At 50.8% G+C, this 23,058-nt stretch overlaps 1 protein-coding gene across 50 annotated transcripts in view; it reads left to right on the top strand.

Annotated features, from left to right (window-relative positions):
* The window catches only part of CACNA1C (calcium voltage-gated channel subunit alpha1 C), a 700,658-nt gene that overhangs the window by 640,920 nt on the left and 36,680 nt on the right, over positions 1 to 23,058 (top strand). For 16 of the 50 annotated variants that reach the window (XM_064377571.1, XM_064377563.1, XM_064377569.1 and 13 more), the window contains 4 exons: positions 2,061 to 2,144; positions 17,237 to 17,269; positions 20,407 to 20,535; positions 22,630 to 22,695. In XM_064377571.1, coding sequence (XP_064233641.1) covers positions 2,061 to 2,144; positions 17,237 to 17,269; positions 20,407 to 20,535; positions 22,630 to 22,695 — 312 coding nt within the window. Of the gene's footprint in view, positions 1 to 1,379; positions 1,464 to 2,060; positions 2,145 to 17,164; positions 17,270 to 20,406; positions 20,536 to 22,629; positions 22,696 to 23,058 lie in introns of all 50 variants that reach the window. The other 34 variants (XM_064377576.1, XM_064377574.1, XM_064377573.1 and 31 more) reach the window with 7 other exon arrangements.

Below are 23,058 nucleotides of genomic sequence, written 5' to 3'. Positions count from 1 at the left end.
TGTAGTAGTAGATTCTTCCCCGTCTGCCCGTGGGAATATGACTGCCTGTACGTGGGGGCGTATGCAGTCACAGAACATTGCTCTGCAGGCTCCTACACCTCCCAGACCCAAGAAATCCATCTGCTAAAGAGTCCACCCATCCAGGACACCTGGGGTCCCATGGGGCCTCTGGGACAGCCCATTTCTTGATTGACCAGTTGTCCAAGTACATGAAAAAAGTCTTTTAAGAACATTCATCTCTCTTCTTCTCCAAATATGGTGAAAAATAAATAAAATCCTACCTGCCCTCCCTTATGTAGGGCTACTTTAGTGATCCCTGGAATGTTTTTTACTTCCTCATCATGAAGTCAGGACACTGGTCTTTCCTGTCTCTGCCAGAATCTCTCCTTCAGGACACTACTGCCTTCATCCTCTACTAGGCAGCCAGCCTCCCCCAGCCCACCAGCCTATTCCTAGCAAACCCATCCTCAGGAAAGGCTTTGATCACTGCACACCCTCTGGGTGCCTTTTGCATTCAGCAGGACCCTACCTTAAAACGATCATGAAGGAAACTGGGGAGATACTTAGGAAGCCTCAGAAAGCCCTGTCTAGAGCCACATAACCCACTCACAGACTAGGAGCCCAACCTTGCCTCTGCCTCCTTTCCCTTAGGAAAGTCTTTGCCAGGATTGGAACTGCCCCTGGAAACGCTGGGACGTGTCCAGTGCAGGAACTAGGGTTACCCTGATTTGATCTGCAAGAGTTGCACTTAATATGGATCCCATTTTAATAATTTGGTCCATCTTTTATTTCTGAGCTTTATATGAGTTTATATATTATATAACCTGCCACCCTGAGGCCCACACTGATGGCTGTGGTTTTCAAAGCCTTTTTTATTACCAGCTGTACCCATAGGACTGAGCCCAGTACCCTCTGAGGGGTGACACCCCTGTGTTCCCTCCCTCTAGATAGGCCTTTCTGCTGGAAGAGGACTGGGGATGCAGGAGATGCTGAGCGTGGACTGAAAAGAGAGCGTAGTAGCCACAGCCTGCCCCCTGGCTATTTGCACCACCCCGCCCCCACACACCCCCTCCTGCCCCTGGTGGAAGGTGGACAGGGCCTCTGTGGAGGAGGGATAGGGTGGGTGGATCTGTAGGATGCTGGCCATGTGACCGAGGGAACTTGGGCAGTAGGGTTAGAATGTCGCCTCCCTGCTGCTCCCTCCCTGCTCAGCCTCCGGGGCTCCTGGGCTCCTGGGCTCCTGGCCATGGTGAGGGCGTCCGGAACTCCAGAGGCAACACGGAGGTGCCTGGACGATGATTCTGATGGTGGTGTTGCTCTGTGCTTGTCTGTCTAATATTCCTTTTTAATCCCCATCCTGCCTGCCCTCCCTTATGTAGGGTTACTTTAGTGATCCCTGGAATGTTTTTGACTTCCTCATCGTAATTGGCAGCATAATTGACGTCATTCTCAGTGAGACTAATGTGAGTATTACTCTGCCCTCCCCAGGAAACCTCCTTCCTCCTTCTCTGCCTCCTCTGTTTTTCTCTCTCTCTCTCACTCTCTCTGTTTACCTTCTTTTATTTATTTTTTTAATTTCCTGTTTTGACCCGCCTCCAGTCATGCCTTTTATTGAACCTGCCGTCGTCCTGTGGGGAAAAAAAGTGGGAGGAGCTTCTCCTCCTTTTTTTCCATTTACCTCAGCTCTGCCCAGCTGTGCTGGGCTGGGACGTGGAGCTGAGCAGAGAGTGGCGGTGCAGGGGACACACCGCCTGGTCCCCGGGTGGCCACGGCACCATGCCACCTTTGAACTAACCCAGCTTTTGTTAAGCCTCTGCACCCTGTGAAAACCAGGGTATCCAGGTTTGAGCCGCCAGAACTATAGAGTGGTAAAAGAGTGTTTAATATGCCCACGTAACCTCTTTCTTTTCTCATTTTTTTTTCTCTTCTCTCCCTTTTTCCATGCCTTTTTTTTTTCATTTTTCCTCCTCCCTTTTGTTTTGTTTTTCTCCTTTGTTGTTGTTTTTTTTTTTTTTTTCCTTCTTCTCTCTCTCTCTTCTCGGCTTCTCTGCCCCATGCAGCACTATTTCTGTGATGCATGGAATACATTTGACGCCTTGATTGTTGTGGGTAGCATTGTTGATATAGCAATCACCGAGGTAAACGTAAGTACATGGCGTCTGTACCTAACTGTCCGTGCCTGCTCTAACACTCATTTGTCTTTCCCCGGTTTTTTATCCTTCATTTTATTTTCTCTCCCCACCTTCTTAATTTTATTTATTTATTTATTTAATGTGTTTGTTTGAATTGGTTTGAAGGTTTTTTTTTTTCCTTGTTGCTTTATTTTGAAATCTTTGTTTTTTTTTTTAACTTTGGAACGCATTAGGCCTTCCCTTTTTCTGTTAAGTTCTGATTGCTGCATCTTTTCTCTCTCCCGTACAATCAGCCTGGCATGACTCACACTGTATAGGAGGAAGCAGCTCTGGGAGTTGCGGAGTGAGAACATGAGGGGATGTTTACCGCTCTGGGCAGCTGCTGGGGCAGGGACCCAGACCTCTTCTGGCCTCCACCTTCTCCTCCAGCCACTGCCTGTCCTACTCTCTCCTTTCCATCCCCACAGCATCTTAGAAGGGAGCTCCCTCAAAGTGGAATACCCTGAATTAAGGCTAGGACTTAGCCTACCTCATCAGCCATAGCCCACCCTCGCCCCAGGACCACCCGTGATCTTGGGTTAAATGGACTCTGTTTCCATTTAACACTAGCAGTCCATGCAGGCATCCAGGTCCCTTCTCATTTGGAAGAGGAATGAGAAGAGGACAACCAGTCATGTTTGGACTCTTCTCTAGAGGTGGTGGGTGATCCACTGAGAGCTCCTCTGGGTGGACCTTTCCTCCTAGTTGTTGTGAAAGCAGCCCCCGTGTGAGCGCCTCTCTCCCACGGGCACCTGACGCCCCTGCCCCTGACCCCTGACCTCTCACACCGCTGCCTCTGGCTCCCTGACCTCAGACACAACCCCAGCCTCTGCAAGGCCTCCTGACGCCTCCTCTTCCCAAGAGGTGCCTCCTCCTATACAGTTCCTACCAGTTCCTGCACATGTCTTTTCTGTTACCTGGCATGTCAAAATCTCTCTTTATCTATAGGCAAGCCCTCTTGCGGTCAGTCTTTAACATGTGTTGTTTAATTTTTTTGTCGTTATCTTTCCTTAATTAAGAGACTTGGTAATGTTTGCATAGACCTTTGATGCACTGAACCATTGAATAACAGCACAGAACAGACGCTTTAGAGTTTTGATCTAAGATGTTTGGAACTACCCAGCCACCACCCCCAGCTCCTCCATGCACCCTTACACGTCCCTCCACTCCATCTTTTGCTCCCAGTGAGTTACACTACCATGTTATCTTGCCTGCCTGATTCTTCCAGGTTAGAAGCCCCTGTCTGCTCCACTTCCAGCAGATGGACTTTGGAAAGCGGTTGTTACACTTGTCATATGTCCCCCACTGTCGCCTGGTGCCCCAACCCTGCTCACCCTATAGCTCCAGAGACCATGGCCCCTCTGTCTCCCTGTGTCTCAGAAAACTTTGTCCTGCGTGTGTGCACACGTGTGTGTGCATGTGTGTATGTGTGTACATGTCTGAATGTGTGTGCACGTGTATGTGTGTACATGTCTGTGTGTGTGAGCATGTGTATATGTGTGCATGTGTGTACATGTCTGTGTGCATGTGTGTATAGGTATGTGAGTGTGAGCGTGTGTGCACGTGTGTGCATGTATGTGTACATGTCTGTGTGTATGTGTGCGTGTGTATGTGTGTGCATCTGTGTGTGAGCATGTGTGTGTACATGTCTGTGTGACCACGTGTGTGCATGTGTGTGTGCATGTGTATGTGTATACATGTCTGAGTGTGTGTGAGCATGTGTATGTATGTGAGCGTGTGTGAATGTGTGTGCACATGTGTGTGTACGTGTCTGAGTGTGTGCGCATGTGTGTGTATGTGTGCGTGTGTACATGTCTGAGTGTGAGCATGTGCGTGTGCGTGTGTCTGTGCATGTATGTGGGTACATGTCTGAGCGTGTGAGCATGTGTGTGCATGTGTGTGCGTACATGTGTGTACGTCTGAATGTGTGTGAGCATGTGTGTACGTGTGTACACATGTGTGTGTACGTGTGTGTGTACTCTCCTTTAACTTCTTGCGGTAAATCCTCAGATCATCTTTTTAAATCAATCTTCCTACTCGTGCTCTGAGTCTCCCCTTCCCTCTCTGAATGGACCCCAGTGTTGCAGCTGGATGAGCCCCAAGTTGCTGTTCCCGCTCATGCATGTACAGGCCAGAGTTTCTGTGCTCAGAGCTTGTGCTATGCGGTGCTCAGCCCTGGGGGACACTGCAAGGAGAGAAACGGGAAAGACAGGGCAGCGGTGGGCTCTGCCCTCAGAAGGTTTCCTTTCCAGACAGCAGTGCAGAGCCACAGGAAAACCTATGCAGAGGGGTCAAGAGCCCCACAGCAGGAAAATGTAGGAAAGTGACAGCAAGCTGCCCACTTGTGCAGAGGCCCCTGCAGCTCCTGGGGTCCTACGGGTTTTTCTCACAGTGGGCAAGGCCCCTATCACTCAGTCTGCCATTTTCTCCCAAACTATTCATGTCTTTAAAAGAAAAAGAAAAAACAAAAAAGCATTTTCTAGGATATAAAATTTATACAGAAAAGGGGGCTCTGTTGGGGGTAGGAAGGGGGCCTGAACCCATGCAGCAGCTCCTGACATTGGAATCGTGGTATTCTATTTACAAGTCACTTTGCATTTATCTGACATCACTCTTAACTACCCTTTGAATTTGACAGGTGAGAATTCTCATCCCCAATTTGCTGATGTTAAAGGTGATGATGGAGAGATTAAGTACCTTTCCAGTGCCTCAGAGTCAGCCCAGCCCTCCTGGGGCCAGCTCACTTCCTGCTAGGCCAGAATTCCTGGTCTCTGTACTCCACAACACCTTTTGGCAAATGGAAATCTTACCTGTCCCTCCTGGTGTACTGCCATCAGCCATGACTTACTCAGAACTTACATTCCATAATTGATATCTTAACCACAGGATTTTTTCCACTTTCTAAATAAGCAATTATCAGCCACCCCGAGAGTTCCATTGCCCCTGTGTCCTCCCACACGGAGATGCTCCTCACGACTCCAGGCTGAGGCATTTGTGGCTTTGAAGTCCTACCAAAGGATTGTCGAGGGACAGGGTGGCAACTGTGCACGTGACTGAGAGCAAGAGGAGGTGTCCTGAGACCCAACACCTCTTTCGGAGCCAGTTTTTCCCCTCTCCCACACAACTGATGGCTTACGAACAAAAAGAACAAACATTACATCCCCCAAGGCAGGAAGGCGGTTTGGGAGAGGAGAAAGCTGGACTTGAAGTCAGAAAACTGGCAGCTTGTTGAGTCTTGCTGCTGCTTCCTGTCAAAGCGTTACCAAAATGCCCAAAGACTCTGTTTTTTCATCTGTCAGAGGAATGTGGTATTTACAGCAGTGTGTTTTGAAGCTCAAATAAGAGCATCTATTTAAAAACTCTCTATAAACTGGTAAAGCACTGTGGAATGGGAGAAACTGTGCACCCAAGCAAATGACATTCTTTCCAAAATTACTGCTGGTGTCACTGGGAGGGCCTAGTCTCCAACCAAGAGTTTTCTGTTAGTCTAATTATAACTTACAACCCACAGGTGAGAGCCCTGTCTCCCAGATAGGCTTAGACCCATGAGATGGCCAACAGGTACAGCCAGATCAAAGCCAGCACACACACACTTACCACAGCCCATAACTCTGAGGCCTCGAGAGGCTTGCTCTGAACACACAGTCTGGCTTGACCCTGCGCTCATGTTGCAGCCAGTGTGAGGGACGCCAGATTAATTGAGCAGCACTGCATGTCCTCAGAGGTAGCTCCCTCCCACTAGATGGTTCTGCCTCTAGGGCATTAGCAGCTTATGGGCAGCTCCAGCATTTTCTTCCCAATCCCATGGGATCCTTCAGAAAATCCTGCAACCCTGGATCCTGCTTGGGTACTTCCCAGATATTTTTAGTCATACTATCATCACAAGACATATATTCCCAGGGATATGATCTGTTTGGAAAGAGTCTACGTTGTTAGCCTCAGTGTAATGCATGAGGACGTTTCACCTGTAACCTGCCATCTTTAACTCCTAAACCCCTCCCCAGATACCTTACCCACCCTAACTTTCCTCCGAATATTCCCACATCTAAACCCATCTCACCTTTTCTCTTCATCTTTCCCAGGCTATGGGGCCCCTCCCTCTCAGGAACCATCATTCATTCATTCCACAGCATTTAGAGTCTCACTGCCTATGCGTCAGACACGGTTTGGGGCACCTGGGATCCATCAGTTGGCAAACCAAAAGCCCCTGCCTTCACGGGTTTGCACTGTAGACAGGAATAGTCAGACAAGTCACAATGCAAGAAGAACAGAAAACAAGGAACCCGTACGGTATGTTAGAAGATGATAGGTGCTTTAGGACAAAAAAGTAGTGCCTGATAAGGGGGCTCCAAGGTGCTGGGGAGCAGTGATGGCAGGTGTTGCTTTAAATCAGATGGGCTTCCTCGAGGAGGTGACAGTTGAACAAAGCAGCAACGTGAAGGAATTGAGGCATTCTCCATACGGAGATCTGGGAGAAGAGGTAGCAGGGCAGGAGGAGCCAACGTGGCTGCTGCACACTGAACTGGGAAGGGAGAAGCGAGTAGCAGAGGGGTAACCAACAGGGTCCACATGTGGGCTTTTACTCTGAGCAAGAAGGGGACATACCCATGGCTTTGATTAGAGGTGTCACGTGACCTGACTCTGGTTTTTTTAAAGAGACCACTCTGGCTGGCTGAAGGAGTCAAGGGTGGAATCTGGAAGATCATTTAGAAGGCAAATGCATTCATCTAGCTGGAAGTTGCTGGTAGCATGGAGCAAAGTTGTGGCTAGAAGTGGTGGAAAATGGTCAGTGGTACAAGTGGTGGAAAATGGTCAGCCCATCATTCTGTTTTGGAAGCAAAATTAACAGTCTCTCCTGACAGACTGCCTGGGGGCAGGAGGAGAATTGCCCAGGAGGACTGGGAGGTTTGGCCTAACTCAGAGAAGGATGGAGCAGATAGGCAAGGAGGCGGGTTGGAGGCAGGGCCAGTGTGAGTGAGGAAACTCAGAGCGCAGTTTTGACTTATCTGTTAGCCCTTGGAAGGGACATGTCAAGTGGACAGGTGGACACACTGGTCAGAGGCCTGGGGATGGAGTTATTCACAGCAAGATGATACCCAAAGCCCCGGCACTAGAGGAGAGGAAGCGACAAGAGGCAGAGTCGTGGAGAGGCCTGGGCCAGGGCCTCTGGCACAAGGAGATCAGGACCCGCAAACTTCTGTTCATCTGGGAGATGCCTCTGAACAACTGCCAGGTGTCATGAGAAGACTGTCTTCAGGCCCCCTCGTGCGGTCATGCTGAATTCTGTGTCGGTATCTGAGCCATGGGCCCCTGCCCTTCTCCTCCTGATGTATCGCCTTCTCTTCCTCTGTGAGCTGGTGAGGTGAGAGTGCAACGTCCTGCTGCTCTAAGGAAACCTCTTGGTCTTCCTCAGTGCTTGGGTCTGAAGTCATATTTTCCTGAGGTTGTTCACAAAAGTTGCTATAGCATCAAAAACTGCTCCCTAAACATCCCAAATTGGAATCAATTTGACTGCTTGGGCCAACAGCCTTTCCCAACACCCTTCTTTGTCATCTGTATTTTAAAATATACTGAACAATAGAAAGTGCTGGGCAGCCTGGATTCCTGTATCATGAACATAGAGAAACATTCGCAAGTTGTGAATGAAGATGCCTTGGTTATGCTCCCAGTTCTGGTGACTTACAGCAATGAACTCCATTCTCTGGACCTCAATTTCCTTGAATGCAAAAGTGAGGAGTGAGAGGTTTGGGATGGTCTCTTGTTACTCTAGCATGCAGTGATTCTGACTTGGGCATTTTCTGACAGCTGGAGGTGGATGCTTCATTACCCCCATTGCCTTGCTGGGTTCTGAAGTGGTGTTTCCTGTCATCAAGCATCCATGGCTTCATGGGGATGACTCCTCCTGAGATGGAGTCTTCTGCATGGAGATAATCCCCGAAGCCACAGGGCTGAAGGAGAGCAAGGCAGGAGAGGCTCCCTTGGCTTTGGTGGGACTCACGTGCAGATTTTCCAAAGAAAAGGAGCAGGAGAAAGACCTTCAGGGAGCAGAGCAGGCACAGGGATCCTGTGAGGGGAAAGAACCTGGCCCCGGAGCTTCTGGGCACAGCTCACAGGAGGAATTGCTGAAGGCTTTGCATGCTGCACAGAAGTGTCCAGAGCAGGGAAATAAAGCTAAGCGAAGGTGGCACTGGCTATGCAAATGAGAAGAAGACTGACTTGAGGACGACCTAATAATGAGCACAGATCAGACGTCAGGCTGAGGACATCATACACATGATCAGATGAAACCTGAGTGCTTACTCTCCACATGAGGAAATCAAGGCTCAGGCAGGAAGAACCTCTGCCCGAGGCCCCACAGTGAATGGGAGGCAAATCTTGGATTCAAACCCATTTCTGTCTAAGAATTGGCTCTTGAATTTCCACAGTGCCTGCTGGCTAAATCCCTGGGCCAGGCTGGCCTGGGCATGGCATTGCTGAAGGGCAGGGCCCAGTGGCTCCTGCACTCCTCATTTGGTGCCTCCTGGCAACAGGACTTGGGGCGGAGCTGCTTGATTTGACTTCTCTGTGTCGGTTGATGCTGCGGACACTGAATCCACAGAGCCCAGGCTCCTCCTGGGATGCTCAGACAGAATGCAGGCTACACACCAGGATCCGTGTCCCTGGTTACAGGGCCCAGAATGCAAGGGCCAGGAGGTGTAGAGCAGCACCACTCCCTTTGCCCAGTTGCATCTGCATCTGCAGCTGGAGAAAGAGACTGGGGGCTAGAGGGATCAAGCAGTGACAAGGAAGGGCAGGGAGTATCCAGGGATCAGCCTGTCGGGTACTGGCCCCAAGTTTTCCCCACCCAGGCCCTGAAAGCCATTCTACCTTAGCATCTTTCCGCCATAGACCGATCAGGCACAGCTTCCAGTAATTGTCCCTCACTATGCCCCATAAACATCATAAGTAAGCCGGGCTCCTCTATCTCGGCTCTGGGTCCTGGAGGGATGGAAGAAAGGCAGTCAGTCCTGAGTCATAGAGAGAGCTGCTTGCTGCACATCCACCCCCTCAGGGGTGAGTCAGCTCAGCCTGCACGACTCCAGCCCTCTCTCTCGGCCCGCAACCCACAGTGCTTGCGTGGGGCAGCAGGCCTGGCTCTCTCTGTCTGCCTTTGTGGCTGAAACCACTCCTCCTGCCCCCTGCCATGGCAGAGAAGGGGCCAGAATGGGCACAAGAAATGCCAGGCTGAGTGGGCCCCTCCAGAGTTGTGATGAGGGAGGAGGGTAGAGAGATGTGGTCAGAAAGTAGATTCTTCCAAGGACATTAGGGTGGGCACACCTTGGAGACCACCTAACCCAAACCCTTGTTTGTTTATTCCTCAAAGCTACCTTGAGCACCTGCTCTGTGATATTGCCTGGGGATATACAAATTCTCTAGGACACCAGGACACAAAAGGCCAGAGGCAGGAAACAGGGTTTTCACAGCAAGCTGACCAGAGCTCCCAATCAGTAGGGGGCTCAAGTGGGTGCTGTTGCCGGCATTGTCTAGATGGCATTGGTGGGTGTGGCCTGAGCTGGTTCTAGGACAGATAGATAAATCAAGTTCGGTGCTCTCAGGACAGCTGGCTGGGGCAGAGCTTGTCCTTCCATCTCCCTCCAGCCCCACTTCTCATTGCTGGAGCCTCCCGTTGCCTCAGAGTCCCTCCAACTTCTCCCCACTTCCAGCAACACCCTCCGACCCCCAACAAACCCAATGCTACCAACGTGCCTTGTTTCCAAACGAAGTGATTCCAGCACAGTAATTCATGCTGGGGTGATAGGGACTCAGTGAGCTGCCCTTCTAGTACATCATTGTACCTTGAAGAGAAGGCCATGCTCAACCTGCAGGTGGAATGTTTCTCGTATCTCAGGTGAGCCTGTAGCAACGTGACCCCTGAGTGGGGAAGATACTTCTGTTAGGTCTCTCTCCCATCTTCCCCTTTTCTAATTGTTCTACAAAGGCTGTTTTCTACTCTGCTTAAGAATACAGCTGGCCCTTGAGAGAGTTAGCAGAGCCACTCTCATTCCTAGAAGTGGTTCGTGGCATCTGACCATCAGCAGTCCCCTGGGAGAAGGCCAAAGGCCCCCCAGATCTCAAGGGAGAGGGCCAGGCTTGCTGTGTAACTGGTGTGATGTGGGGTTGAAGGGGTGGGGACAGAGAGACCGGCCTGAGCAGTGGCCTGGTGCAATGAGTCTTCTTAAAATCTTTTGTGTTGAGAAGTACTCTGCAGGTTTGACCCAAAAGGTCCATGGGAACCTGTTTTTTTATAGGCATCCAATTTGAGTTCTCAATTCAGCTGTGTGAGGTTGCCGAGATCCCGACCCGGCTCTGACCCGTCCAGACTCCCCTTGTCCTCTGCCTTCTGCTCCAAACCGTGTCACTTTTTGTTTTCCTTGAGTGCTCTTTCCTGTTCTCATCAACCCACATACAGCCCTCTATTCCCCTCCATGTAAGGGTGAGAGGAAGTTGCCTGACACACCCCTTGCTGTGGCCAGACAGCTGATGATACCTGGCTAGTGTCTGATACTTTAGTTCCTACAGGCTCAGCAAGCTGCTGTTGGAGTTTTTGCCAGAAAGCTTGTAAAGCAAAGGCACCTAGAAGATGCCATGAGCTGGTAGTGAGGAGACACAGGCAGGCTTAAAGATGCCCAGGGTGCCTCGAGAAGCCTGGCCATTTCTGTCGATGCCCATTTACTCTCAGATTTGGTGCTCTCACCCTGGGAATCATCTATTTGTTTCCTTTTTGAGTCTCTGGCCCTCCCCGCCGCACCCACTGTTTCTCTGCCTTTCTTCTCTATTCTGTGACCTCTCCCTCTGGCATAGGGAATTCTTTGATGTAGTTAGCACTACTGGCAAGCTGATGTCATTCTTCATGGGCTTTTTTGTTGGTGAAGGTCTGTTTGTTTGTTTGTTTGAATGACTAGATACTGGGCTGTCCTTCCCAGGGGAAGATGAAACTCCCAGGCAATTCTGTAGTCAGTCTTGTTTAGCGTGTTTCTGGCAGGTAATAGCACCTAGGCAGCCATCAGGTTGCAGATGGTAACAGTGAGACCCTGAGGCTTCAGCCACTTCCAGCCAGCAAACTGGTCACTGCAGCCAGTAGCACGAGGCATGGCTCTCAGCCATCTATAACTTCACACACAAAGCAGGAAGAGCAAAAGAGGGCCAGGAACCACAGCCCCATGCTGGGAGCCTGGCTACCAGTCCCCTTGGGTTCAAAGACCACTTGAGGGGAGTTCTGAAGGGGCATTTCAACTCAGTGTCTGTAACTTCAAACACACAAGACAGGCCCTCTCCTTCTAGCTGGAATTCCACTTTGGAGAAACACGAAAGCCAGTGGGTTTCCAACCTGGGGGATGTGGGCCGGGGTAGAGTTATTTCCATGCTCCCCATCCATCTTTAGCTTTATCCTCGCGAGTTCCCTGTCCTTTGTCTTCCTCTGCTCAGCGCTCCTTCTCCATCACTTTGGTCTCTCCATTCACACCAAGCCAAAATGGGAATTCTGCTTAAAATTGCTTCCAACTATGCATACCTCGTTCATTTTCTCTTTTGTCTGAAAGCCACTGGCCTCTGCCCTCAGCTCCTGTCTATCACAGCTGACATGTGTTTATCCTTCGCCTCTCTTCGCAAGTAGCCTGTTCCTTCAACTTTAGGAGGCTTGCAGTTTAAAACATGCTTTACTTTGGCCTCCTTACAATGCCTTGCCATGCTGCCATCGCCGGTGGCTCCAAGATTCAGCACCTCCTGACTCCTCCTGAGATGTATGTTTCTCCTGGTGGGAAGGGAAGATAAAAGGAGCATGAGGACCCACGCACACATACACACCCTTAACCTACATCTGCTGGCTCCTGGCCGTGAAGTTGGTGTCAGATGTCTCTAGCAGCCCCTCACCCCTGCCATTCCCAGCTCTCTCTCTTCACCAGCCTGACCACCATCGTCCCGATGCAGATTTACCTCCAAAGTCTCTCCCTCAAAGCCCCACCCCTTGGTCCTCTTCCACACCATGACACCCCCCACAGAACCAGCTGTTGTGTCTTGCAGATCAACTTGAGATTGGAGGTAGTAAAAGCAGAGAAGCGGAGAATAGGGAGGAGGTACCAGCTGGATCGAGACCTTTAGGTGGCTTGGAATGAAATTTATATCAGATCTGCCTGCCTAAGTTCTGGACAAGACATTTAAAAAAATACAGCAAGGGTTCTGTAGCAGGACCATGATTTAGAGACTCACACACTCCCATGACATTACTTTTGACATCTGTTTCAGAGGTGCATGGAATCAGTGATGCTGAGGTCACAGTGTTGTCTCAATGGCAGCCATTGGAATTGGGCGGTCCTTTTCCATAGAGCCAAGAGCCAGTCTTCCCTGGAGGAGATCAGAGGGTTATCTGCACCTCTCAAATTCAGCCTGCCAAGGAGAACACAGCCATGTCTTATGCCCCCTTCATAGTGCTCTCTGGCCCCCTGACTGCAAGAGAGTATTGTGGAAGACAACTTGATTGGGTATTCCAGCCAGAGATCTACTGCTCAGCCCCTGAATTTCTATATTCCTTACCCTTGGCTGTGCTTTTTAAAAAAATAATTTTTAAAAATGTTTTTTCTTATGTTGAAGAGCTATTTTTCAACTACCTTTTAAGTCTCCAGAGAGACCATGTGATCTAGCAAGCAGGAAACACACCCCATGGCTTCCCACACCATCCTGGTGGGAAAATCCTCCCCCTGGGAGGATCCTGTCTCTTCTGGCCTCTGGCATTCCCTGAGTCTCACCCCTCAGCATCCTAAATGTGGCCTAGAGCTGGCACTCCGATGAAAAGAAGTGCACAGTGAGTACCTTCCAGAAATAAGGACTTCATCCACGGGGGTGTTACTTCTCATTTGACCCTGAACTTAATTCAAAAGGCAGCTTTCCAGAGACCTCTCATTAGCTGCCCTGCACCTCTCCTCTCCTCACCGCTAGTTCTGCCAAACCAAGGCAATCTGCATAAGCATATTGAAGGAAGGAAATTGGCTTTCCTTTCTATTTGCCCTGAGCCTGTTATCTGGAACCACTAACCAGAACTGTCTCTGAAAATGCCCAACCTCTGCCTCAGATATGGAATAATAACTTCATTTCATTTATATCATTACATGAACAAATTAAGTTAATTGACCCAATATCATGAAATCATCGAAAATTACCAGATCGTTAGAAAACAAGGATGAAAGAATTGGCTGCTCGGAAATTTCTCCACGCCTACCATTAGTGGAGACAGTGCCATATTAAAAATCAGCCAGAATGTTCAGGTTATGTAAGCAGCTCTGTTGGCTCTGGTAAAAGGAGAATGCAGTCTCCAGGCTGGTGGGGGGGTGGGGGGGCGTCTTCAGGGAATCCTACGGCCCCTTTCTTCTCCTGGAAAGACCACAGATGGAGAAACTACAAAATAACTCAAGGGCACCGGGAGCAAATCTGGGAAGGAGTCAGAGATTAATGGCCCAAGTATTCATGGCTACCAACAAATTCTGAATTTACATCCAAAGGTAGAACTGATGCTTTGTAGTTTCTCAACTGGCCATCTAGGTATTTAAAGACAGAAATGTGTCTCTGAGGTAAAAGTGCTGATCCTGGGATACCGCAGATGTCCAGCTCCAGCAAGTCCAATCTCTCCTTCCATCCCAGCAGGGGATGCACTTGCCAAGGGGAAAGGGTACCAAAGACTCCAACAATTACATGGGGTCATGTAGGAAGCATCCAGGGCATTAGTAGACCATGGGTGCCCTGAGGGCAGGGGCTGTGTCTTAGGCTGCTTCCTATTGCTACCATGTAGAAATAACTCAGGGATTGCTCTCTGATTTCATCGTCAATGGTTATTCATTTTTGAGACCATGGACCTTGTAAACATAGCTCCTCATGTGAAAACAGGTTTGTGTGGTGGTAGAGGTAACACTAGCTAGCTAGTCAAAGATGCCCTGTGAACAGTAAGGCTTAAGGCTCAATAAAAAGTTAATCTTTGAGTCTCTAGCCTCTTCCAAAGTTGGTCTCTTTGGAGAGTTGTCATTACGTGGGCAGGAGAATGCCACATAAGATCCCCGAGAGTCCTCATTCTTCCTCATTCTACTGTCCTCATAGCTGCTCCTGGCGTTTTCTTGTCTGCTATCATAGAGACGTGCCATAGGAATTGTTACGTCAGCACATGTTATTAAAATACAAAATACTCTCGAGATTATCAGAACAGACCTAAAGTCAAGTCTTAAGGTGAAATACGACTTAAATAGACAAGGTCTTAAATGGGAACTATAAAATACAACAAGGGAAAAGACAGTTAAGACAAATGTTTAAAAGTCCCAAATGAAGGATTCTGAATGTTTTTTTATTCATATATGTATGTATATATATATATGTATATACATACATATATGAGACGGAGTCTTGCTCTGTTGCACAGTGGAGTGCAATGGCATGCTCTCGGCTCGCCACAACCTTCGCCTCCCAGGTGCAAGCAATTCTCCTGCCTCAGCCTCCCAAGTAGCTGGGATTTCAGGTGTGCATCACCACGCCCAGCTAATTTTTGTATTTTTAAGTAGAGAAGGGGTTTCTCCATGGTGGTCAGGCTGGTCTCAAACCCCTGACCTCGTGATCTCCCCGCCTCAGCCTCCCAAAGTTCTGGGATTACAGGCATGAGCCACGTTGCCTGGTTCTGAATGTTTAAGAAGTAAAATGAAACAGGGTTTGTTTTTTTTGTTTTTTGATGCCTAGAGATTGGTTTAGTTAGGCCAGGTAAGACAAGTACCCAGGTGTGTTGTCAGAAGTGTCTCCATTTTGGTCCTGTTCAGGCTGGGATTGACCCAGAAGACTTTCATGCATTTGCCCAGAGTTCTGAGAAGTGATGGGCAGCTGTGATGGTTTGCAGGATGGATCCAAGAGGGCAGCAATGGCTCAAGCCTCCTGGGAACTCTGCCCAACACTCTGGGGTTAACATGGTGTAGGTTATCTCCCTCTGGGCCTCCCTCCCTGCCCCACTGAAGCCTGAGAAACACAGAACTCCTTGTCCATGAGCAAGGGAGCCCAAGCACTGGGCCAAGATGCCATGGATAGCTAGACCTGACCATCCTGGGCAACTATCACACACCAGAGGAAAAGAGATTTAGGCGGTTTGCCAAGAAATTTCTTCTGTACATGCCTCTGTGTGTGTATGTGTGTGTGTGCGCGTGAGAGTGTGTGAGTGTGTGCGTGCATGTGTGTGTGTATGCATGTTAGAGTGTGTGCCTGTGTGTGAGTGTATGCATGTGTGTGAGTGTGTGAGAGTGTGTGTGCATGTGTGTGAGAGTGAGTGTGTATGCGTGTGAGTGTGTGAGAGGGTGCATGTGGGTGAGAGTGTGTGTGCGTGTGAGAGAGTGTGTGTGCACATGTGTGTGAGAGTGTGTGTGCACGTGTGTGAGTGTGTGTGAGAGTGTGTGAGTGTATGTGTCTGCCGATGTTTGTCTCCATGTTCAGTCTCAGCTAGCCAAATTCTAGGGACTCACACCCTGCAGGCACTGTGGCAAGTGGAATCTTCATGAAGCAGAAGCTGCGATCTAGAGATCCAGATCTAGAGTGTTCTGTAAATGCCTAGAGAAGCATCCCTTTCCTTCTCTTCCCTCACCTCACCCTATATCTCTACCATCCCCCAAAAGGACATCCTACCAACTAGCTATGAAAAAACAAAGAATTTTCTGAGAAATCTGTTACCAAAGAAATATTTTCAGGCTGCAAGCAAATGTCTAGTTGTGCACATTTCCATCCTTCAAAATTCCATTACACATTTTCCTTGTTTGTAACTTAAAAACAGAAATACAAGAGCAACCATCTGAAAGTGGAGGGTAAAAGCCAAGTCCTGACTTTCCAGAAAGAGTTAGCAGCTCAGATGGTCAAGATCAGTCGGGGCTTGAGCTCTCTGTGCTGGAGCCAAAGAGTAAGGGCACCTTCCCAGATCCACGCTCCAGGAACTAGAGGAGAGGGCTGGCCCTGGGATACTCACCAGAGGCCAGCTCCCTCAGCTTCCACCCCCAAATAAGTTCAGCAGTCACACCCGTGAGAACAGCTTCTTGGGGTGTTAGTATCCTAAATTGTGTACAGGGCCTTCAAGTTGAGAAAACAAATAGTCATTATTTCATGCCAATGGCCAGGCTCACCACATCTATAGACTAACAGCTAAGCAAAGCCATCTCCTGCCTGAGCCTGAGCTTTGAGAATGAGCCCCACTATGGAGTCGGTGGAGGCCACGTCTGGAGGCCTCCTCAGTGTTAGCTTGAAGTCAGTTTCCCTAACCCTGAGAGGTCACTGCCTTAGGGCTGCTTTGCTTAAATGCTTAAATATGGGCAAGGATAGGCCCTGGGGTCAGCAAGGCCTCTGTCCTTCAGCTAACCCTGCCATAAAGCCCAAGTCCTCAAGGGTTAACAATGGCTAATTAAAACATGAAAACAGGCTTGGCACAGTGGCTTACACCAATAATCTCAGCACTTTGGGAGGCCAAGGCAGGAGGATTGCTTGGGGCAGCCCAGGAGTTTGAGACCAGCCTGGGCAGTATAGTAAGACTCTATCTCTACAAATAATGTTTTTAATTAGCTAGGCATGGTGGCACATGCCTGTAGTCCTAACTTCTAGGGAGGCTGATATGGGAGGATCATTTGAGCCCTGGAGTTCAAGGCTGCAGTGAGTTGTGATTATGCCATGGCACTCCAGCCTGGGCAACAGAGCCAAGACCCTGTCTCTAAAACAAAACATTACAAACCTCCATCCACAAAGTCCCGAAGACCTCATCTGCTTATCTAATAATATTAAGGATGTGAGTTATTTAAAGCTCATAGGTAGAAGAATGCCTGTGGGTCCTGGTTTGACATGAGACCCAGCAACACAGACCCCACACTCAGGGGGATGCCCAGGACCTGCCAGGCCTACACTTTCATGTTTCTTTCACTTGTTTCCTTTTGCCCTCTTCTGCCACTGTGTTGCTCCTGTGTTAGCCAAGACCTAGAATACCGGGCATCTTCATGGGAGACTCATTACAGCTTATCTCTATCTGCCTTTCTTTAAAGCCAGCTGAACATACCCAATGCTCTCCCTCTATGGTAAGACCAACCCTCCCGACCACGCTCCCGGCTTCTGTGTCCCCCTCTAACACCCCCATTCTCCCCACCCCGACCTCCAGAGTCCCTGGGAGCCCTGCCTGGCTCTCACTGCATGTGGCCACCGTGTCTGCCGTGTGCCTTGCCTGCCTGTTCCCTTCTCATGTGAGCTGTGAAGGTGCCTTTTGTGCAGTGTTGTTGTGTTACCCCTGAGCTTTCCTTGGAGTGGTAATTCACTGTGATCTTGACTATCTAACAAGCCACTGGGAGAGAATGGGACCCGAGGGCCATTTCCTGTTAAACACCCTGAGGACTCCACTGGCCAAAGCCTCTGACCTTAATCTGATGTGAGAAATTTGCAGAGGGTACCTATGAGAGCCATGGTAGGGGCTTCAGGGTAAGGAGGGAAGAAAGAGGTGCTCTAGCCAAGAGATGGAAGGGCGGATGATGATTACTGTTAATCGGTGTCTGTGGCTCCTAGCCTCCCTGTGCTTCAAGTGAAAGGCCACCATAGAGGTTTAAGCAGAGATATTTATTACTGAGAATGTGGTTGAATTTCCAGCCACTCCAACCTTGCTACCCCTTGCATTTTTCTAAATTCCTGAAGTCCGTTAAAATTAGGCTACAGCCACTATTCTGCAGCAGGCTGGAAGTGGAAAAGCGAGCTCTGTTGATGGGACCACTCCTGGTGTAGGAGTCTGTGATTCGCTTTGGCTAAAGTGGTAAAAGAGATGCCATTCAATGTGACCTTGAAGCCTCCTTGGCCCAGCCTTCTCCAAAAGGCTGCCATTATGCATTTCAGACTGGGCCAAGTATGAGTTTTTAGAAGGACCAGCGGGTTGACTGACTGAGCTGCAAAGTCTGCAGGCCGAGGCAAGCTTGGGTGGGTTGATGTATTTCTCTGTGCAGCCTGGCCCCGCCTGGCCACAAGGCCACCACAACAAAGGCCGCGTCCAGGATGCTCTACCCCACTTCCTGGGGACCCTGCTTTCTGGATCAGCCGTCTGGATCTGCCTCTTCTTTGCACTGTCATTTGGTTTATTAGGGGAAATCGGTGCGTCCAAATGGCCGCATGTATTTTCCCCTTGTCGAGCAGCATTAGGAAACAGCAGCCACCGGGCAGGGGTCTGAACAGTGGAATGGAATTCACACTGCAAGCTGGGTGTTGGGTGTTTTTGGTTTTTTTGTTTGTTTTTTGTTTGTTTTTTTAACTCAGCAGACCCAGATGCCCCTGTGGCACCAGCTTCTCAAACTCTTGACACTTGCAGCTGACGTTCTCCACTGAAGCTTGTTCTTTCTTTTTTTCTCCTATCCTGAACACAGTGGAACTGACAGCTGAGTTATAAAACCCTAAGCCTCCTCTGCATACTCCTCTGGGGGAATGCAGCCTCCTTTTATGCAGTGAAAACAGAATTTCAAATAGATACACAGGTGATAGAAATACAGAGATTAAGGGCATCAAAGGCTTCAGAACACACAGGCAGGGCAGAGCCCAGGGCAGGACAGGGCTGCTGCTCACAGCTCTCCACCCAGCCCCTCAGGCACCCGTGCGGCAGGTCCTGAGACCCGCCAGTCTGTCCCCTGCCTTGAGGGAAACAGGAGCCTTAGGAGGAACTGAGGCAGCTCTGATTCTGAAACATTAGAAATATTTTTGCTATTCTCCTGTCTGGAAGGTCTGGAAAGCAGGAGAGGTCTCTGGCTTGCTTCTGTGCAGGGTGGTGGCTGCCTCTGGGTCTCCCTGCCTCCCTCATAATCGCCTGTCCTGCACAGTGAGGGGAGCAGCCTCTGATGCCACATTAGGGTCAGCCAGGGCAGGCACTGCAGTTAGAAGGGCTTTCGCGCTGGATATTGCCAGGGAGAGTCTGATCTAGAAATAATTAAAAATGAACAAGTGTCAAGGTAAAGCAAGGAGTGGGGAGGATCCAGGTGGCCCCAGTAACAACCCGAGACCTCCCACCTCGAGGGTGGTGTGGATGGGAACAGTAACAGGAAGCCCCGAGGGTCCATTCTCTCCAGGTGCCCGCAGGGCTGGGTGAGCTGCACTAGCTCCGGATGCGGCAGTGGCTCCCTCCTGGGTTCCTGCTCACCGGGCTGGTATGGGCAGAAGGAGGGCCAAGTGGGGAGTCAGCTCAGTTCTCAGGTTTGGAGGCAGAGGATGACAGGGCAGCCCATCCTGCTCCCTGAGCCCAGGCCAGGCATGTGCCCAACCCCCAGGCTCACCAAGGTCCAATAGCAGCTGCCCAAGCACCTCCACTCACCTTGGTCTGCATTCCGCCCTCCCTCCCCTTCACCTTCCCTCTCCCCTTCCCCAGGGCCCCTGAGGGAGACCATTTGCAGGAGCATCAGTTGCAAGGAAGGCCTCCCCTCCCTCACCCTGACCCATGAACCTCTCTTTTCCAAGGTCTTATACAGCCTGGAAGGCTGGAACCTCCTAGAGGCCCCAGGGCAGAGGGGAGTAGGAGCAACAGCTTCAGAGCAAGGGCTGCAAACCAGCCCCTCTCCCAGCACAGAGTAGCACCCCTAGTCCCTCCCTTCGGGACAGGGGCTGTGGAAAGTAGAAGGAGGTGATACAAGGGAAGTGCTGGAGTCCCAAGCAGCTGGGATGTGAGGTCTCTTCGGGAGACAGCCCACAGGACCCCAAATGCACACATACCTACAGCCAGGAAAGATGCTGTCACCAACCCACCTCCTTGCAGAGCACCGGGCCCCACTCAGGACACAGGACTCTCCACCCAGACAAACAGAGGCTGCTTCCTCAGCAGTGCAGGGGCAGGGGCTCCTGGGGCAGCTGGCTCTGGGCCTAGAAGACTCCAAAACATATGGAAGTTCCTGATGGAGTTGTCTGTTCCTCCATCCAGGGCATTAAGAACTAGGAATGAAGGGGAAGTGGGGAGAATAAAAAAAACAGGACCACAGCCCAGGGTCCTGGGCATAGTCTGTCTCTGCAGAGACCATGGGGCTGGGCTGTCCCCCCGTTAAAGGTGGGCGGCTGCCCTCCCATCCGAGGGGGAAGTCTAGTGCAGCGAACCCTGGCCTGCCTTCCGCCACTGCCGCTGAGGGCTGTATTTCTCGGAGGGGCCCTCCTCTTCTTACCCTCTCTTGCTGTGCTAACTGCACCTCCTGTTGCCGACGGGTTCCAGAACGCAGAGGAGAACTCCCGCATCTCCATCACCTTCTTCCGCCTGTTCCGGGTCATGCGCCTGGTGAAGCTGCTGAGCCGTGGGGAGGGCATCAGGACGCTGCTGTGGACCTTCATCAAGTCCTTCCAGGTAGCCACCCCTCGTGTCCTGTGGCCTGAGGATCTCAGGTCTGCCACCTGGCCCGGGGCAGAGCTGGCACGGGAAGAGCCCTCCACTCTGGGGCTCTGCTGCTTCCTCTGAGTGACAGAACTCTGCAGCTCTGCCTGGTTCCCCGTTTCACACTGAGAGGCTTAGACAAAGCGCATGGATTCCAAGGCAGGCTCGGAGCCCCAGAAGGCCAGGTGGTAAAGGAGGGATGGGAGCTAAGGGGAGGCAGAAAGGCCCTGCCTTACTTTTACCCATCATTTACGTCTTTCTTGGCAAGAATTTACTGGACAAAGGGGTTTTGTGATAAGGAGGGCCTGGACAACCTGGTGACCGCTGTGGCTCTTCAAATTCAGCATTTTCAGAATCTGGCCATCACCCTCCTCCCTGTGGGCATTTCAGCAGCATCCACTCCAGCACCTGTTATATCCTTGGCCAGACTTTCAGGACCCTGGTATCCTCTACTTGACAAGAGACACCCCTCGAATGAGCCCAGGACTGTCTGGCCACATGATTAGTTCTTTTGCTCAGCCATTATTTCCCGGTTAAAACAGAATGATGATCAGCCCCAGCCAGCTCAGAGGAGCCTTCATAGGTTTGAAGTTAAGGAGAAGCAAAGCTGTTGGGTCACTTGAATTCCCCCAGATGAGTGCAGAACCGTGAAGGCGGTTTCCTGCTTCCCTTGGCTGGTGGAAGGCAGGCTCCTCTCCCCACAATAGAGGGGCCACTCTCAGCCTTCTCAAGACCAGAGGCTGACGGGGAAGACAGCTTTTGTGTCCCCTGCCCCAGCCAGTCCCTGCCTGTGGACAGAGTGTGCCTGGGCCTGGTCCAGGTGTGCCCATGGCTGTAGCTGTAGCCAGAGGAAAGGTGCCCATCCTCAGTGGGAGTCCCGTCCTGGCTCGGCCCCCAGAGCATCCTACCAGGGACTGCCCATCCAAGGCTCTCCAGGGAGCTCCTGATGGCCAGGCCTCCTCCGAGCTGGCAGGGCTGACCCCCACCTGGTGATGAGCTGAGTCTCCTGCACCCAGTGTCACATTCGGCCAAGGCTCCGGGGATTCGGAATGGTAGACACCAGCAGAAGCAGGACTGCCGCCACCCCTGTCCTTGGGTGCACGAGGGACCCACGGCTGTGAGTGGCTATACAGGGACCCAACATACTCGCCCTGACCCGCAATATCTCCCGGGGCTGGGAAGAGGCACCAACTGGGTGACCGCGAGGCCTGACGGTGGCACGTGCTCTCGTGGCACCCTCTAGTGACCGGCAGCCGCGGCTGAAGTGGCGCCCGGGAGTGCAGGCCCTACCTCCCATCCCAGGGACCATGGCCTCTCCCAAGAAGTGGCAGGGCCTCTGGAAAATTAGCTGTCCGAGCTGCCAGACACATAATATATGGAGCGAATAGAACGTATGGAACCCAACTCAGTGCAAGGCATTGCACTAAGCACTTTATAGGCCTTAAATCATTTAAACCACGAAACCTCTGAGAGGTCATTATTGTTATTATTTCCACATTTCCCATGAGGAGACTGAAGCTAAGAGAAGTTAAGCACCTCAGCTCTCATAGATAGAAAGCGGCAGAAACAGGATTTGAGCCCATGATCTTTCTGCTAGATGTTTCCTCATTAAACGTTTTCATTGCAACTGCAATACCCGCTCACTACAACTAGTGGGACAGAGTTAAGCTGCGTAAAGAGAGGGTGTAACTTGCCACCACCCCACTCACAGGTAACCAGAGTCAGCTGAGTGCTGTCCTCCACCATTTCTCCTGCCTTGTACAAACGTACTGCACAAGTGTAGTCGGAGGAGGTTTTGCTCATTCTTGATTGTTTTGCCCAGGTGGTGTCGCACTAGATATTACTCCACAGCCTGCTTTGAAAACCAAGCTGAAATGAGAAGTCAGTTCTGGTTTCTCAGGCCTTCTCCCAGGTTCCCTGTAGTCCTGTGGGAGTCTTGGAAATATCCCCCAGCCCAAACCAGGCAATAGCTGATGGCTGCAGAGACAGGGGTGCAGCGCTCCCTGGGAAGGGGCCAGCTGGCCTCTGCACTCGGGCCTCATGGGAGTCTCCTGTGCTTCCTTCCAGGCCCTGCCCTATGTGGCCCTCCTGATCGTGATGCTGTTCTTCATCTACGCGGTGATCGGGATGCAGGTAGGGAGGCTCCCACCTCCTGGCCTCTTGCTCTGTCTCTTCCCAGTTCCCAGAACCACATTCCCTAATGCCTTCCTCCCTCCCTTCTCCCTCTCATTCCTGACTATCCCTCTACCTCCTCTTCCATTTTCTGAGGCCTAAAAGGCCACAGGAATTGGAACTTGCCCCAAATGGATCTCCTGTAAGTATCAGGAGAATGTCCAGGTACAGAATGCATAGCCCAGAGAGCTTCCCTCCCCAAAGCCTGGGTTCTGCTCTTGGTAGAGGAAAGACACTCCCGAGTTATGCAAGGGGCCTCGGGAGAGACACAGCCCCTTCTCAAGAAACAGCAGCAAGGTGTGTCTGCCCTGCACCACTGTTTTT

This window comes from Aotus nancymaae, unplaced genomic scaffold (genome assembly GCF_030222135.1).
Source record: "Aotus nancymaae isolate 86718 unplaced genomic scaffold, 86718_ANA_hifiasm-v0.15.2.pri h1tg000016l, whole genome shotgun sequence".
Taxonomy (NCBI): domain Eukaryota; kingdom Metazoa; phylum Chordata; class Mammalia; order Primates; family Aotidae; genus Aotus; species Aotus nancymaae.
The sequence above is the reverse complement of the archived record's forward strand: the minus strand, read 5'-3'. Positions and strand labels throughout refer to the sequence as shown.